At 45.4% G+C, this 13,823-nt stretch overlaps 1 protein-coding gene across 1 annotated transcript; it reads left to right on the top strand.

The window, feature by feature from the left end:
* The first annotated feature begins 13,274 nt into the window (after positions 1-13,274).
* On the top strand, positions 13,275-13,774 carry LOC109910558 (hematopoietically-expressed homeobox protein hhex-like). The gene has a single exon (XM_020509772.2). The coding sequence runs from the start codon at positions 13,322-13,324 to the stop codon at positions 13,772-13,774; it is 453 nt and encodes a 150-aa protein (XP_020365361.2). The 5' UTR covers positions 13,275-13,321.
* The last annotated feature ends 49 nt before the right edge of the window (positions 13,775-13,823 follow it).

Below are 13,823 nucleotides of genomic sequence, written 5' to 3'. Positions count from 1 at the left end.
TTATGACAGCCCAGCACTGATATTGACTTTATAAACACTTTACACACTGTCTAACATGCTTGGTCACCTGCAGAGACTTATCAACCTGACACTGCACTCACACCAGTTGTATGGTCTTTTGACTCTCTGCCCTTGATCTCTCTGCCTATAAACTCTGTGTCTGTGTGCCCTGCTCTCTCTCTGCACCCGACGAAGGGGCTGTGCTCTGAAACCTTGTGTGATTCCGAATAAACCTGTTGGTCTATAATGTGGCGTTGTGTGATTTCTGACTTTGTCCATCCAAGTCCAGCACCGGCACCTCCACATCATGGCTCTCTCGGTTGAATTTGAATTCTTGGCTCCAACTTACTCTCCCTGTTTATGTTTCCTTTTGGGCTCCTGTGTCACATCGCGCTCTGTATCGCTGGTGGTGAGTTTGCTACATGATGTGATGGCAATTTCTCAGAATGAGTGTGATATTGAATGCCTGTTGTGACTGTGTGGTCACTCAGAGAGTGCCTGCGGACACAGGGTAGAACTGTTCTCCGTGTTCATCCAGAGGAGCAGCTACACGTATGAACAGAGATAGCTTGTTAGTGCAAGCTGATAGCTGAGAATGAGGTCATTTGTGAATGTTGTGTGAATCTCACATTTTGGAATAGGTGAGAAGGCGGCTGAGTGCAGTTTGCATGATTGCCTAGGGAGTATAGAGGCCATATCAGGCCTTAACAAGATCAGCAATTATCAAAATCAATTGGTAAGTACAGCTGGAGTCAAAGGCTTTATCAGCTGCCAAGGGTTCCTCTGCAAATAAAACCATTGCTACTTTATCTGGATTTCAGAAACTGTTTGAATTGCTTGTGAAAATGTCAATTAACTCTTATATAAAGAAAAACTTGCCAATGCTGTCCTGTCTCCATTGCAGCACTTACTGACTTACTGGTAGACACACGGGTATGAGAGACAGTGCTTTGATCAGGGTCAGCATGATGCAACTTTCCAAAGCCAAGAGGAAACCTCAAGGAATTTTATCTTTTCAATCAAAAACTTTTGGCACAGAAGACACCATTCGGTCCATCATGTCTCTATCAGTTCTTGGATAGAACTAATCCATATATCCACTTCTCCATAGCCCTGTCCTAATCATAAACTAATCCCATTGCCCCACTCCCTCCCCCATAGCCCTAAATCAATCCCAAAATAATCCTACCATTCCGCTCTCTCCCCATAGCCCTGTACCAATTCCAAACTAATCCCACTGCCCCACTCTATCCTCTGTATCATCAGCAGAAGGGGACAATCTGCTTTTCCATTCTTCACTCCAAATGTCAATCTTCCACCTCAGAATGTGACAATCAAAAACCCCTTTTCCAGATGCTGACAGCCCCTCTGTCAGGGAATGTATCTGGACAAAACTGTCTCTTTTCAATAACTATGATTGTTCCTTTTAATACTGACAGGCTACTTGAACACATGGCCATCATATCCAGTCCTAGCCCTGAACCATATTCATCCCTATTTATAAAGTCATAGAGCCATACAGCTCGAATACAGCACCTTCGGTCCACTATGTCCATGCTGACCAGTTTTCCCAAACTAAATTAGTCCAACTTGCCTGCATTTGACCCATATCCCTCTAAACCTTTCCTATTCATGTACCTGTCCAAATGTCTTTTGGGTGACAAGAGCAATATATCACCTAATCTTTTCATCTTGAACTCATCAGGACTAAATGCAAGAATTCCAAGCTTCGGACGATCACAGCAATTTATATGAAAAGAGAAAAGGATGATGACTGTTGGGCAAGACAAATACATGGCTAAGGCAGTTATTGTTATCTTTGGAAAGTTGACATGATTGTTGGCCCTGATGAGTGCAAGGTGAAAAGTTTTGATCACATATTCAGTAGCACCCAGGTTTTAAGTAAACACATTCTCTTTTAGTTCCTTTTCTCTCAGGGGGGCCCTCCTACTTCTGTGATTAACAAGGAGCAGACATTGTAAGGGGTATTCAGATAGTGCTTAGAGGAAAAGAGAAGGGGACTTCCATCCAACTGTGATTATACCGAGCCCTTCCTTTTTGAGGTCCAATATTTGCTATTAGAGTCATTGTCATCCAGTCATACAGCACTGAAGTAGACCCTTCAGACCAAGTTGTCCATGCCGACCAGATATCCTAAACTGATCTAGTCGCATTTGCCAGCATTTGGCCCTTACCCCTCTAAACCTTTCCAATTCATTTTAAATGTTGAAATTGTACCAGCCTCTACCACTCCCACCGGCAGCTTATTCCTTGCACACACCACCTTCTGTGTGAAAAAGTTGCCCCTTAGGTCCTTTTTATATCTTTCTTCTCTCACCTTAAACCTATGCCCCCTAGTTTTGGACTGCCCTACCTTAGGGAAAAAGACCTTGGCTATTTACCCCATTGATGCCCCTCATGACTTTACAAACCTCTGTAAGGTCACCCCTCAGCCCCCGATACTCCAGGAAAAATAGCCCCAGCGTATTCAGCTTCTTGCTTTAGCTCAAACTCTCCAGCCTTGGCAACATCCTTGTAAATCTGTTCTGCACCCTTTCAAGTTCAAAATGTCTTTCCTACAGCAGGGAGACAAGAATTGAATGCAGTATTCCAAAAGTGACCTAACCAATGTCCCTTACAGCTTCAACATAACCTCCCAACTCCTATACTCAATGCACTGACCAATAAAGGCAAGCGTACCAAACGCCTTCTTCACTACCCTGTCCACCTGGGACTCCACTTTCAAGGAACTATGATGTGGAGATGCCAATGTCGGACTGTGGTGGACAAAGTCAGAAGTCACATGATACCAGGTTTTGGTCCAACAGATTTATTTGAAATCACAAGCTTTCACAACGCTATGCCTTTATCAGGTGAAGTGAAGAGAAGCACACAGGCACAGAATTTATAGGTAGAGGGATGAAAAGATCATACAAATGAGTGGAGTGTTGGATAATAAGTCTCTGCAGGTGATCAAGAGTGTCAGATGGTGTGAGTAAAGTGTCAACAGCTGAATAGTACGTTAAGGGGATGACCTACAATCTAAATAATTGAGACAGAGCGCTAATTTCAAAAAAATTAAACATAAGGTTGTGCTAGAGACAAACCAAATGGCTGGAATACCATGCCGAGGGTCTAACCAAAGTAACAAATAATCCAAAACTGTACAAACTAATTAAGGTAGAGAGATCATAACAATTTATCAAGGTGATGGTGTTAAAACAGGATGGTGAGGACGATTTTACAGATACAGAACAGTGCGGGTGGGGTCACATGTAGCGCAACATGAACTCCTAGATCATGGTTGAGGCCAACTTCATGAGTACAGAACTTGGCTGTCAGCCTCCGCTCGGCGATTCTGCGCTGTTGCATATCTCAGAGTCCACTTTGGAGGACGCTTACCCGAAGATCTGAGGCTGAAAGTCCTTGACCACTGAGGTGTCCCTTGACTGGGAGGGAACATTCCTGTCTGGTGATTGTTGCGCGATGTCCATTCATCTGTTGTTGTAGCATCTGCATGGTGTTGCCGATATACCACATCTCAGGGCATCCTTGCCTGCAGTGCATGAGGTAGACAACATTAGCCGAGACAGGTGATCATGTATGTGCTAGATGGTGTTCCCACGTGTGAAGGTATGAATTTTGAACCTGCATTCTGGGGGTCTCTTTGTTTGGCAACACTCTCCAGCACCCCACCACTAAGTGTATATTACTCGCTGTGTTACAACTTAGATGGAACACTTAGAGGAAAGATCCAGGCCCTTAGCGATAAAGAAAAGTCTTGCATTTCTGCAGCACCTTACATCACATCAGGAAGTTCCAAAGTACTTGGAGTAGTTTTGAAGTGCTGTCACCATTGTCGTGAAGGAAGCATATCGTTTGTGCACAGAAAGCTCCCACAAACAGCAATGTAACAATGACCAGACAATCTCTTTCAATGGTGCCGGGTTGTGTGATAAATATTGTCAAGGATGTCCCTGCGAATTCCCCTGGTCTTCTTGGGAAATAGTCACCATGGGAACATTTTACTTTCACCTGAGAGGGCAATTTGAGGCTTTATGCAGAAGCGGGTGCCTCTGATAATGCAGTTCTCCTTCAGTACTGTGGGGCTAGATTCCTGCTGTCTGTCATTGTGGGACTCAAGCTCATGACCTTCCGCCTCAGAAATGAGGAAATTACCCATGGACCATGACTGACCCTGGAGAAGAGCATTTATCACATACTTTAGAGACTTTTAAGCGACTCTTGGATAGGCACATGGGGGATAGCAAAATATAGGGTATGCAGGGTAGATTAATCTTAGTAGGATAATAGGTCGGCATAACATCGTGGGCAGAAGGGCCTGGACTGTACTGTACCGCTCTGTGTTCTATGTTCTATATTTTATCTTGTTCAGTTCGTGACTGGCCTGTTGTCTTTACCAGCAGGTTATTTTCTGTTGTTGTGGGTTTGACTAACACAGTATTGGTAAGGAGAATTAAAGTGCTGTTGAAACGATATTATCAGACTGATTCATGGCTCCTGATTAGGGAGGTCCCACTGTAGCACTCAGTTTAATCCCAGCCCCAGTGGTTTTGTTTTGCTCCCCTTCACTGTTAGTACTGATCCCTCCTGTGGGTCCCAGTTCCTCATTTCCTACTGTATCACATCCAAGTGCTCAATTCTCATGCATGCCTTCAAAAGTTACATTTGTGTAGTAGCTTACATGACATCAAAGTGCCCCAAAACACCAAACGGCTAATTACAAAGAGTATATAGCAGAAGCAAGCCACTCAGCCCATGAGATTTATGCTGAACCTTTCCCCACCTTTCTTACCTAACCACATCAGCACTATCCTTTTGTTCATTTCCCCAGCATATGTTTATCTAGCTTCCCGTAAATGTAACTACACTATACACCTCAACCACTCCCTGAGGTAGGGAGTTCCACATTCTACAACTTCCTGGTTAAGACCATTCTCCTGAATTCCCCATTTGGATTTCTTGGTGATTGCCTTATATTTTTCTCATTTTGGGATCCCCCAACAGCCCAAAACGTCAGCCTTCCTGCTCCTCTGATGCTGCTTGGCCCGCTGTGTTCATCCAGCTCTACACCTTGTTATCTCAGATTCTCCAGCATCTGCAGTTCCTACTATCTCTCAAAGTATTTTTCCGATGTTTAACCTATCAAGCCCCTTCATGATATTAATGACAAATATTCTCTGAGCCTTTATTGGTCAGTGCATTGAGTATAAGGGTTGGGGGGTCATGTTGCAGCTGTACAGGACATTCGTTGGGCCACTTTTGGAATACTGCTTTCAGTCCTGGTCTCCCTGCTGCAGGAATGATATTGTGAAAGTTGAAAGGGCTCAGAAAAGATTTACAAGGATGTTGCCAGGGTTGGAGGGTTTGAGCTACAGGGAAAGGCTGAATAGGCTGGGGCTATTATCCCTGGAGTGTCAGAGGCTGAGGGGTGACCTTATAGAGGTTTATAAAATCATGAGGCACATCGATAATGTAAATAGACAAGGTCTGTTCCTCAGGGTAGAGAGTCCAAAACTAGACGGCATAGGTTTAACGTGAGAGGGAAAGATTTAAAAGGGACCTCAGGGACAACATTTTCACCCCAGGGTGGTGCCTGTATGGAATGAGCTGAAAGAGGAAATGGTGGAGGCAGGTACAATTACAACATTTAAAAGGCATCTGGATGGGTACATGAATAGGAAGGGTTTAGAGGGATACGGGCCAAATGCTGGAAAATGGGACTCGATTAATTTAGGATATCTATTCAGCGTGGATGAGTTGGACTGAAGGGTCTGTTTCCATGCTGTACATCTCTATGACTCTTTGTTCATCTTGAGGAAGGAACCCCAGCCTTCCTTGATAGTTCTAACTGATGAAATATTTAATGAGTGTAATCAATGGTATTAAGTTGGAAATGTGGCAGCCAATTTGCACACAGCCAGCTCCCACCAAACAGCCATGTGATGAAGAGTTATGGTCAGTTATGAACGCAGATTGGATAAGGGTCCATACCTGAAACGTCAGCTTTCCTGCTCCTCTGATGCTGCTTGGCCTGCTGTGTTCATCCAGCTCTACACCTTGTTATCTTGGATAGCCTGTGATTGTTTTTCTTGGAGCAGAGGTGATTGAGAGGAATGGGAGGTGTCAGGATTGAGAGGTCTAGGGGGATGATTTGCACTTTGGGGCTTGTACGTTGCAGACAGTCCCAGGTTCATATCCAGGACAAGCCCTCATTTCTGAGTGGCCTGGTGGCTTACGGTACCACTGCTTCCTCAGAATGATAGGGACACGGTTTTGATCCCAGCCTCATGTGAATGTCTGTTTGGAGTTTGCACATTCTCCCTGTGTCTGCGTGGGTTTCCTCCGGGTGCTCCAGTTTCCTCCCACAGTCCAAAGATGTGCAGGTTGGGTGAACTGGCCATGCTAAATTGCCCATAGTGCAGGCTAGGGGGATTAGTCATGGGAAATGCAGGATTATAGGGTTCTGGGTGGGAAGCTCTTCAGAGGGTTGGTCTGGACTCAATGAGCCAAATGGCCTGCTTCCACACTGTAGGCATTCTACGAGAAGGGACATAATTCAGGTGCATAAAATAATGAGCAATCAATAACAAAGTGGAGCATAGATTGAAGGGAAGGGGCAGGAGGTTTAGAGGGGATGTGAGAAAAAATTTTTTCACCCAGAGGATGGTGGGAATCTGGAACTGCCTATGAGGGTGGTTGAGGCAGAAACCCTCATAACATTGAAGAAGTATTTAAATGCACTCTTGCAATGCCAAGGCATACAGGGCCATGGGCCAAGTGCTGGGGGATGGGATTCGTATAAGTTAGCCCCTTGTTTATGATCATCACAGATGTGATGGGCCGATGGGCCTTTTTCTGTGCTGTAGATCTCTGTGACCCTATGACCAGATTACCTGTCCTCATGGTGTTGGCTGACATGTGAATATTGACTCAGGAAAATGGGTGGGCCAGACGTTGTCTTGGTTTTAGAGTGGGTCAAAAAACATTACCTCAGGTCTCTGGCACTGGCTCAGTACTGCATTCTGAATATGATCCTGGATCATGCGCTCAAATCTGTGGGATAGGAGTTGAAATTTCACAGATCAACAGGATTCTATTCCGGGAGAAAGGAGAAGGATTATATTTTTACACAGTGAGCTGTTATGATCTGGAATACTGTCCAAGTGGTAAAGAAAAGAATTTAATAGTAACTTCCTAAAAATGAATTAGGTATCTATTTGATGGGACATTTGACTAGTAGGACTAATTGGAAAGCTCTTTCAGCAAGGTGGCATAGGGATGAAGGGTTGAATTGCACTACTTATGCTCCAGGCTTCTATGAATTGCCATCAATGTTATTATGCAGCAGCACAGCCATCTCGCACACAACAAGATTCCACAGACACATTGAGAGTTGAAAGAGACCGATGAATGGAGGGCTCTGTTTCTCAACCTCATCCCTCACCTGAGGTGCGCTGACCCTTAGGTTAAACCACCACAAGCTATCGTTCCCTGGCAACCTTACTGGAAAACCACTGGAAAAGGGAGCTTTAATTTAGTGTTGCTTCCAAAGAATGGCATCTCTGACAGTGTAGCACTCCCCAGTGTTGCATTGGTGGATTGGCATTGACTTTATCTGAGGTTCTCCCATTCCAACCTTGTTCAGCTGTTAAATGCTGTGTATGTGGCGCTATCTTTGACACTTTCCTGGCTCTCTGGCTATGATCCTAGTTGGACCTTACTGAAATTAGCATCTCCTTATTGGCCACAAACTCTATCCATTAGCCACTGACTCCATTCCTCTCCCTGACAAACATGTGATGCTGAACCAGAATTCTAACTTGGCGTTCTTAGAATTATAGAACCTCCACAGTGCAGAAGCTGGCCATTCAGCCCATTAAGTCCACACCGATCCTCTGATGAATCTCCCTCTCAGACCCATCCCCCTGTAACCCTGCATTTCCCAAGACACTATGGGCAATTTCTCATGGCCAATCCACCTAAGCTGCACATTTTTACACTGTGGGAGGAAACCCACGCAGATACGGGGGAGAATGTGCAAAGTCTACACAGACAGTCACCTGAGGGTGGAATCAAACACAGGTCTGTGGTGCTGTGAGGCAGCAGTGTTAACCACTGAGCCACTGTGTCACCCTTTAGTGTCATACAGTGCCCCCCTTGGTGTTATGTTTGATCCTATGATGATCTTCCTACCACATATCTCTGCCACTGCTGAGAACCACCTATTTCTACCATCAGTTCATTTCTCCCTACCCTCATAGTGCTGTGCTCCTCCCAGCTGATTTGCTGCTGAAGCCTTCATTCCTGTCTTTGGCACCTCTAGAATTGAGTGCTGCAATATATTCCTGGCCAGCCTCCCATCCACAGTGTATTGAGATCACCCAAAGCTCTGTTGTACTTTTTCTTATTGGCATCAAGATCCACTATTGCTCGCTAGTCAATATTGGCTCTATCCACCACTATAATTTTAAAAGGATCATTCATATTTCCAAAGTCCTCACTGGTCACATCTCTCCTTATTTCTGTAATCTTTCCAGACCCCAATGCCAAAATCAGGGCAGATGGTAGTCTGTGGTAAATTTTTTTCTTTATTCATTCACGGGATGAGGGCATCGCTGACCAGGCAGCATTTATGGCCCAGAGTCAACCACATTGCTGTGGGTCTGGAGTCATGTTTTGGCCAGACCAGGTAAGGATGGCAGTTTCCTTCCCTAAAGGACATTAGTGTCACTTGATCAGCAATCCAGATGCCCAGTGTAATCCCCCTGTGGACAGGGGTTCAAGTACTAGTGTGATAGTTTGTGGATTGTAGGTTAATAAAAAAATAAATCTGGAAAAGCCATGAAACTATCATCAGTTATGGTGGAAATCCATCTTGTTAACTAATGCTGTTTAGAACATAAGAGCTAGGAGCACGAACAGGCCATTCAGTCCCTCGAGCCTGCTCCTTCATTTGATATGATCATGGCTGATCTCATCTCAGCCTCAACTCCACTTTCATGCCCACTCTCCATAACTCTTTAACCTGTTACTCATTCAAAATCTGTCTATCTCTTCCTCAAATTTACTCAATGTCTCGATATCCACCACACTCTGGAGTAGTGAATTCTATAGGTTCACAACCCTTTAGAGAAGCAGTTCCTCCACATCTCTGTTTTAAATCTGCTACCCCTTATCCCAAAATGATGACCTCTCAATCTAGATTCTCCCACTTGAGAAAAACGTCTTGTCTGAGACTACCCTCTCAATCCCCCTTAGCACCTTACATCTCTCAACTATATCTCCTCTCATTCTTTAGGGAAGGAAAACTGTTACCCTGACCCAATTGGGTCTAAATGTGAGTCCAGACCAATTAGAATTTAACTGTTTTCTGAGATGGCCAAGGAAAACACTCAGATGAAGAGAATTTAGGGCTGGGCAAAAGCATGCTCACATCTATCTATGAAGAGAGGTTGAGTAGGTTAGGATTATTTACATTAGAAAGACGAAGGTTGAGGGGGGACCTGACTGAGGTCTACAAAATCATGAGATGTATAGACAGAGTGGATAGCAAGAAGCTTTTTCCCAAAGTGGGGGACTCAATTACTAGGGGTCACGATTTCAAGGTGAGAGGGGAAAAGTTTAAGGGAGATATGCGTGGAAAGTTCTTTACGCAGATGTTGGTGGGTGCCTGGAACGCGTGGCCAGCAGAGGTGGTAGAGGTGGGCACGATAGTGTCAGTTAAGATGTATCTAGACAGATACATGAATGGGCAGGGAGCAGAGGGATACAGATCTTGGAAAATAGGCGACAGGTTTAGATAGACGATCTGGATCGGCGCAGGCTTGGTGGGCAGAAGGGCTTGTTCCTGTGCTGTAATTTTCTTTGTTCTTTGTAATAAGAAAGGCAAATTCTCGCCTCTTCGGCATGACAGATTTTAATGATTATTTCGTCAGCTGCATAGGCCGTAAGCTCTGGAATTCCTGCCCTAAACCGCTGGACTTTTTTTTTTCTTCCTTTAAGATGCTGCTTAAAACCTAATACTTTGCCAGGCGTTTTGCTCATCTGTCTGAATATGGCCCCTGTGCTGCTCTTATTGGAGACTGGAATGTGGAGTTGAAGACACAGTCAGGTCAGTTTTCACAGGACAGGCCAGAGACGCTGATTGGCATACACCTACTCCTAATTCTTGTGTTTATGCATATTCTGCTGTGAAGACACGCTGTGAAAGATATTATGGAAATGGGAGGGAATAATACAGTGGTGTTATCACTGGATGGTAATCCAACATCCCTCGGGCTAATAGTATGGGGACATGGGTTCAAATCTCCTCCTAGCAGATGGTGGAATTTTAATTCAAAAGCGTAAAAAAAATAAAAACCTGCCTTAATGACAAGCATTGTCGACACTGTTTAAAAACCTACCTGTTTCACTAAAGGAAATCTGCTGCCTTTACCTGGTCTGGACTGGTTTACACATGACTCCAGGCCCACAGCAATGTGACTGACACTTAATTACTCTCTCCCCAGATGGGGATGAACAGTAAATTGCCTCATCAGCAGCATGCATGTCCCACGAATAAGTAGGTGTATGTTGTTGGACAAATTAGCCAGAATTTTCTATCAAAGGCATGACTCTCAACGACTGGTTTGTGGGATTGGCTCATATTCATGGGAACTGTCTAATTCCCTTAGCCCAGGGATGATGCCCCAGTTCCTAAAGAGAGTGTTTGGTATCTTCAGTGAAGAAGTTGGATTCTCGATGGGATATTGGGATGTTCAGACATTGCAATTAGTGGAGTTGGATTGCCACACTGGCAACAAGCTCAGAGGTAACATCTTATTCAATACCTTGGTATCAAGACTTGCCATTATTGGTCAGTGCATTGAGTATCATCAAGGGCCTGCATCTTTCCTCTAAGTGCCCTGTCTAAGTTGCAACACAGTGAGGAATATAGATCATCATAGAATCCCTACATTGTGGAAACAGGCCCTTTTGGCCCAACAAGTCCACACTGACCCTCAGAGCATCCCACCCAGACCCATTCCCCGATAACTCACCTAATCGACACATCCCTGAACACTACGGGCAATTTAGCATGGCCAATCCACCCTAACCTGCACATCTTTGGACTGTGGGACAAAACCAGAGCACCCGGAGGAAACCCATGCAGACACGGGGAGAATGTGCAAACTCCTCACAGACAGTCACCCGAGCGTGGAATCGAACCACACTTAATGGTAAGGCCCTGGGGATGTTGTCAAACAAAGAGACCTTGGGGTGCAGGCTCATCGTTCCTTGAAGGTGGACTCACAGGTAGACAGGGTAGTGAAGAAAGCATTTGGTATGCTTGCCTTCATTGGTCAGTGCGTTGAGTATAGCAGTTGGGAGGTCATGTTATAGCTATACAGGACATTGATTAGGCCACTTTTGGAATACTGTGTTCAATTCTGGTCTCCCTGCTATAGGAAGGATGTTGTTAAACTTGAGAGCGTTCAGAAAAGATTTACAATGATGCTGTCAGGGTTGGAGGGCTTGAGCTACAGGGAGAGGCTGAATAGGCTGGGGCTATTTTCCCTGGAACGTCAGAGGCTGAGCGGTGACCTTATAGAAGTTTATAGCATCATGAGGGGCATGGATAGGATGAATAGCCAAAGTCTTCTCCCCAGAATAGGGGAACCTAAAACTAGAGGGCATAGGTTTAAGGTGAGAGGGGAAGGATTTAAAAGGGACCTAAGGGGCAACTTATTCACACAGAGGGTGGTGCGTTTATGGAATGAGCTGCCAGAGGAAGTGGTGAAGGCTGGTACAATTACAATATTTAAAAAGCATCTGGATGGGTATATGAATAGGAAGGGTTTAGAGGGATATGGGCCAAATGCTGGCAAATGGGGCAAGATTAATTCAAGATATCTGGTCGGCATGGACAAGTTGGACCGAAGGATCTGTTTCCATGCTGTACATCTCTATAACTCTACAACTCAGTGATATACAATAATTTTGAGGTGGACTAGATTAGCACAGAAAGTACGGTTTGATCAAGATTAAAAGATTTTTAAAAAAAAGCACCTTTCACAACCTCAGGATGTCCCTAAGTACTTTATAGCCTATGAGCTGCTTTTGAAGCAAGGTCACTGTTGTAATATCGGAAGTACAGCAAGGTCCCACAAACAGTGACGAGATAAATAACCACATCATCGCTTCTAATTACTAACTGGGAGACAAAAGTTTGCTAGGACACCAGGGAGATCTCTTCAGCTCTCCTTTAAGATAATTCTGTGAGACTGTCTACATAAAGGCTAGGAATCCTATCGTGAGTAACTCACCTCCTGACTTCCCAAAGCCTCCCCACCATCTACAAGGCACAAGTTAGGAGTGTGATGGAATACTCCCCACTTGCCTGGATGAGTGCAGCCCCAACAACACTCAAGAAGCTTGACACCATCCAGGACAAAGTAGCCCACTGGATTAGCACTACATCCACAAGCATTCGTTCCCTTCATCCCTGATGCTCAGTAGCAGCAGTGTGTACTATCTACAAGATGCACTGCAGAAATTCACCAAAGATCCTCAGACAGCACCTTCCAAATCCACGACCACTTGCATCTAGAAGGACAAGGGGAGCAGATACATGGGAACACCACCACCTCCAAATTCCCCTCCAAGTCACTCACCATCCCTTCTTGGAAATATATCACCGTTCTTTCACTGTCACTGGATCAAAATCTTGGAATTCCTTCCCTAAGGGCATTGTGGATCAACCTACAGCAGGAGGACTGCAGCGGTTCAAGAAGGCAGCTCACCCCCACCTTCTCAAGGGGCAACTAGGGACGGGCAATCTCAGAATGTAATATACTGATATGCAGTCATTTCTCATTTTTCTAAACTCCAAATGATCTAGGGCCAGTCTCCGAAAATAATGCAAGGAATCAGCTGGATGTTGTAGATATTTCCCTACTCAACCTGCTCAGAGACCTTACTACAGAACTATTTTAGTGCAAGCTTTTAAATTGGTGGTTTTGCCGAGATGAAGTGGCGGGGTGGTGGGAGAGTTCTGTCTGTTTGCAGTAGTCAAGGAAGGTCACTGGATTATAAGGGTTAAAAACATCGAGCTTTAAAAGAGTTAGCACACGTACAAGGGGGCCGAGTGGTCACCTTCTGAGCAATGAGGTTGAATGATTGTGTTCTCTGGCCAGCAATCCCCGCCCCGTTCATGTAGTTTTTGCAAACTCTGAGGCAGAGAGAGAGAGAGAGGGCAGTGATAACTTTGCCTGTATTTTCTGGCTGCAGTGCTGGGTTTTTGAGTGCAGAGATTGCAATGCAGTTCCACCGTCCCCCCGGCGTTGAAAGCTTTCTCCGGGCCCCCAGCCCCATCCAACAGCCCACCCGCTTCTACATCGAGGATATTTTGAGCCGGGACGCCGCCGGGGGCTCACGGAGCCGGGCCGCCTCCCTCAGCCCGTTCCAGGCTGTGGTACCGCCGCCTCCGCCACTGCCGCTCGCCAGCTTCAGGGCAGGAGTGTACCAGCGGCATGGCGAGGCCGCTCTGCCACTTCATCTGTACCGGGCACCGGTTTTCCCACAACATCTGGCTCCCATCTACCAACCGACTGCTGCCGAGTACCAGCAGCCCATCTACAGACCTCTCCCCCTGGGTAAGAGACTGCTGCTGGAGCGGGGCCGAGGGAAGAGAACACAGGGCAGGGGGAGAGAGAGAGAGAGAGAAATACCAGGAGAGAGGGAACACAGGGGAGAGAGAGAGAGAACATAGGAGAGAGAGAGAGAAAACACGGGAGAAAGAGAGAGAAATACAGGAGAGA

Source organism: Rhincodon typus, chromosome 1, assembly GCF_021869965.1.
Source record: "Rhincodon typus isolate 14 chromosome 1, sRhiTyp1.1, whole genome shotgun sequence".
Lineage (NCBI taxonomy): Eukaryota > Metazoa > Chordata > Chondrichthyes > Orectolobiformes > Rhincodontidae > Rhincodon > Rhincodon typus.
The sequence above is the reverse complement of the archived record's forward strand: the minus strand, read 5'-3'. Positions and strand labels throughout refer to the sequence as shown.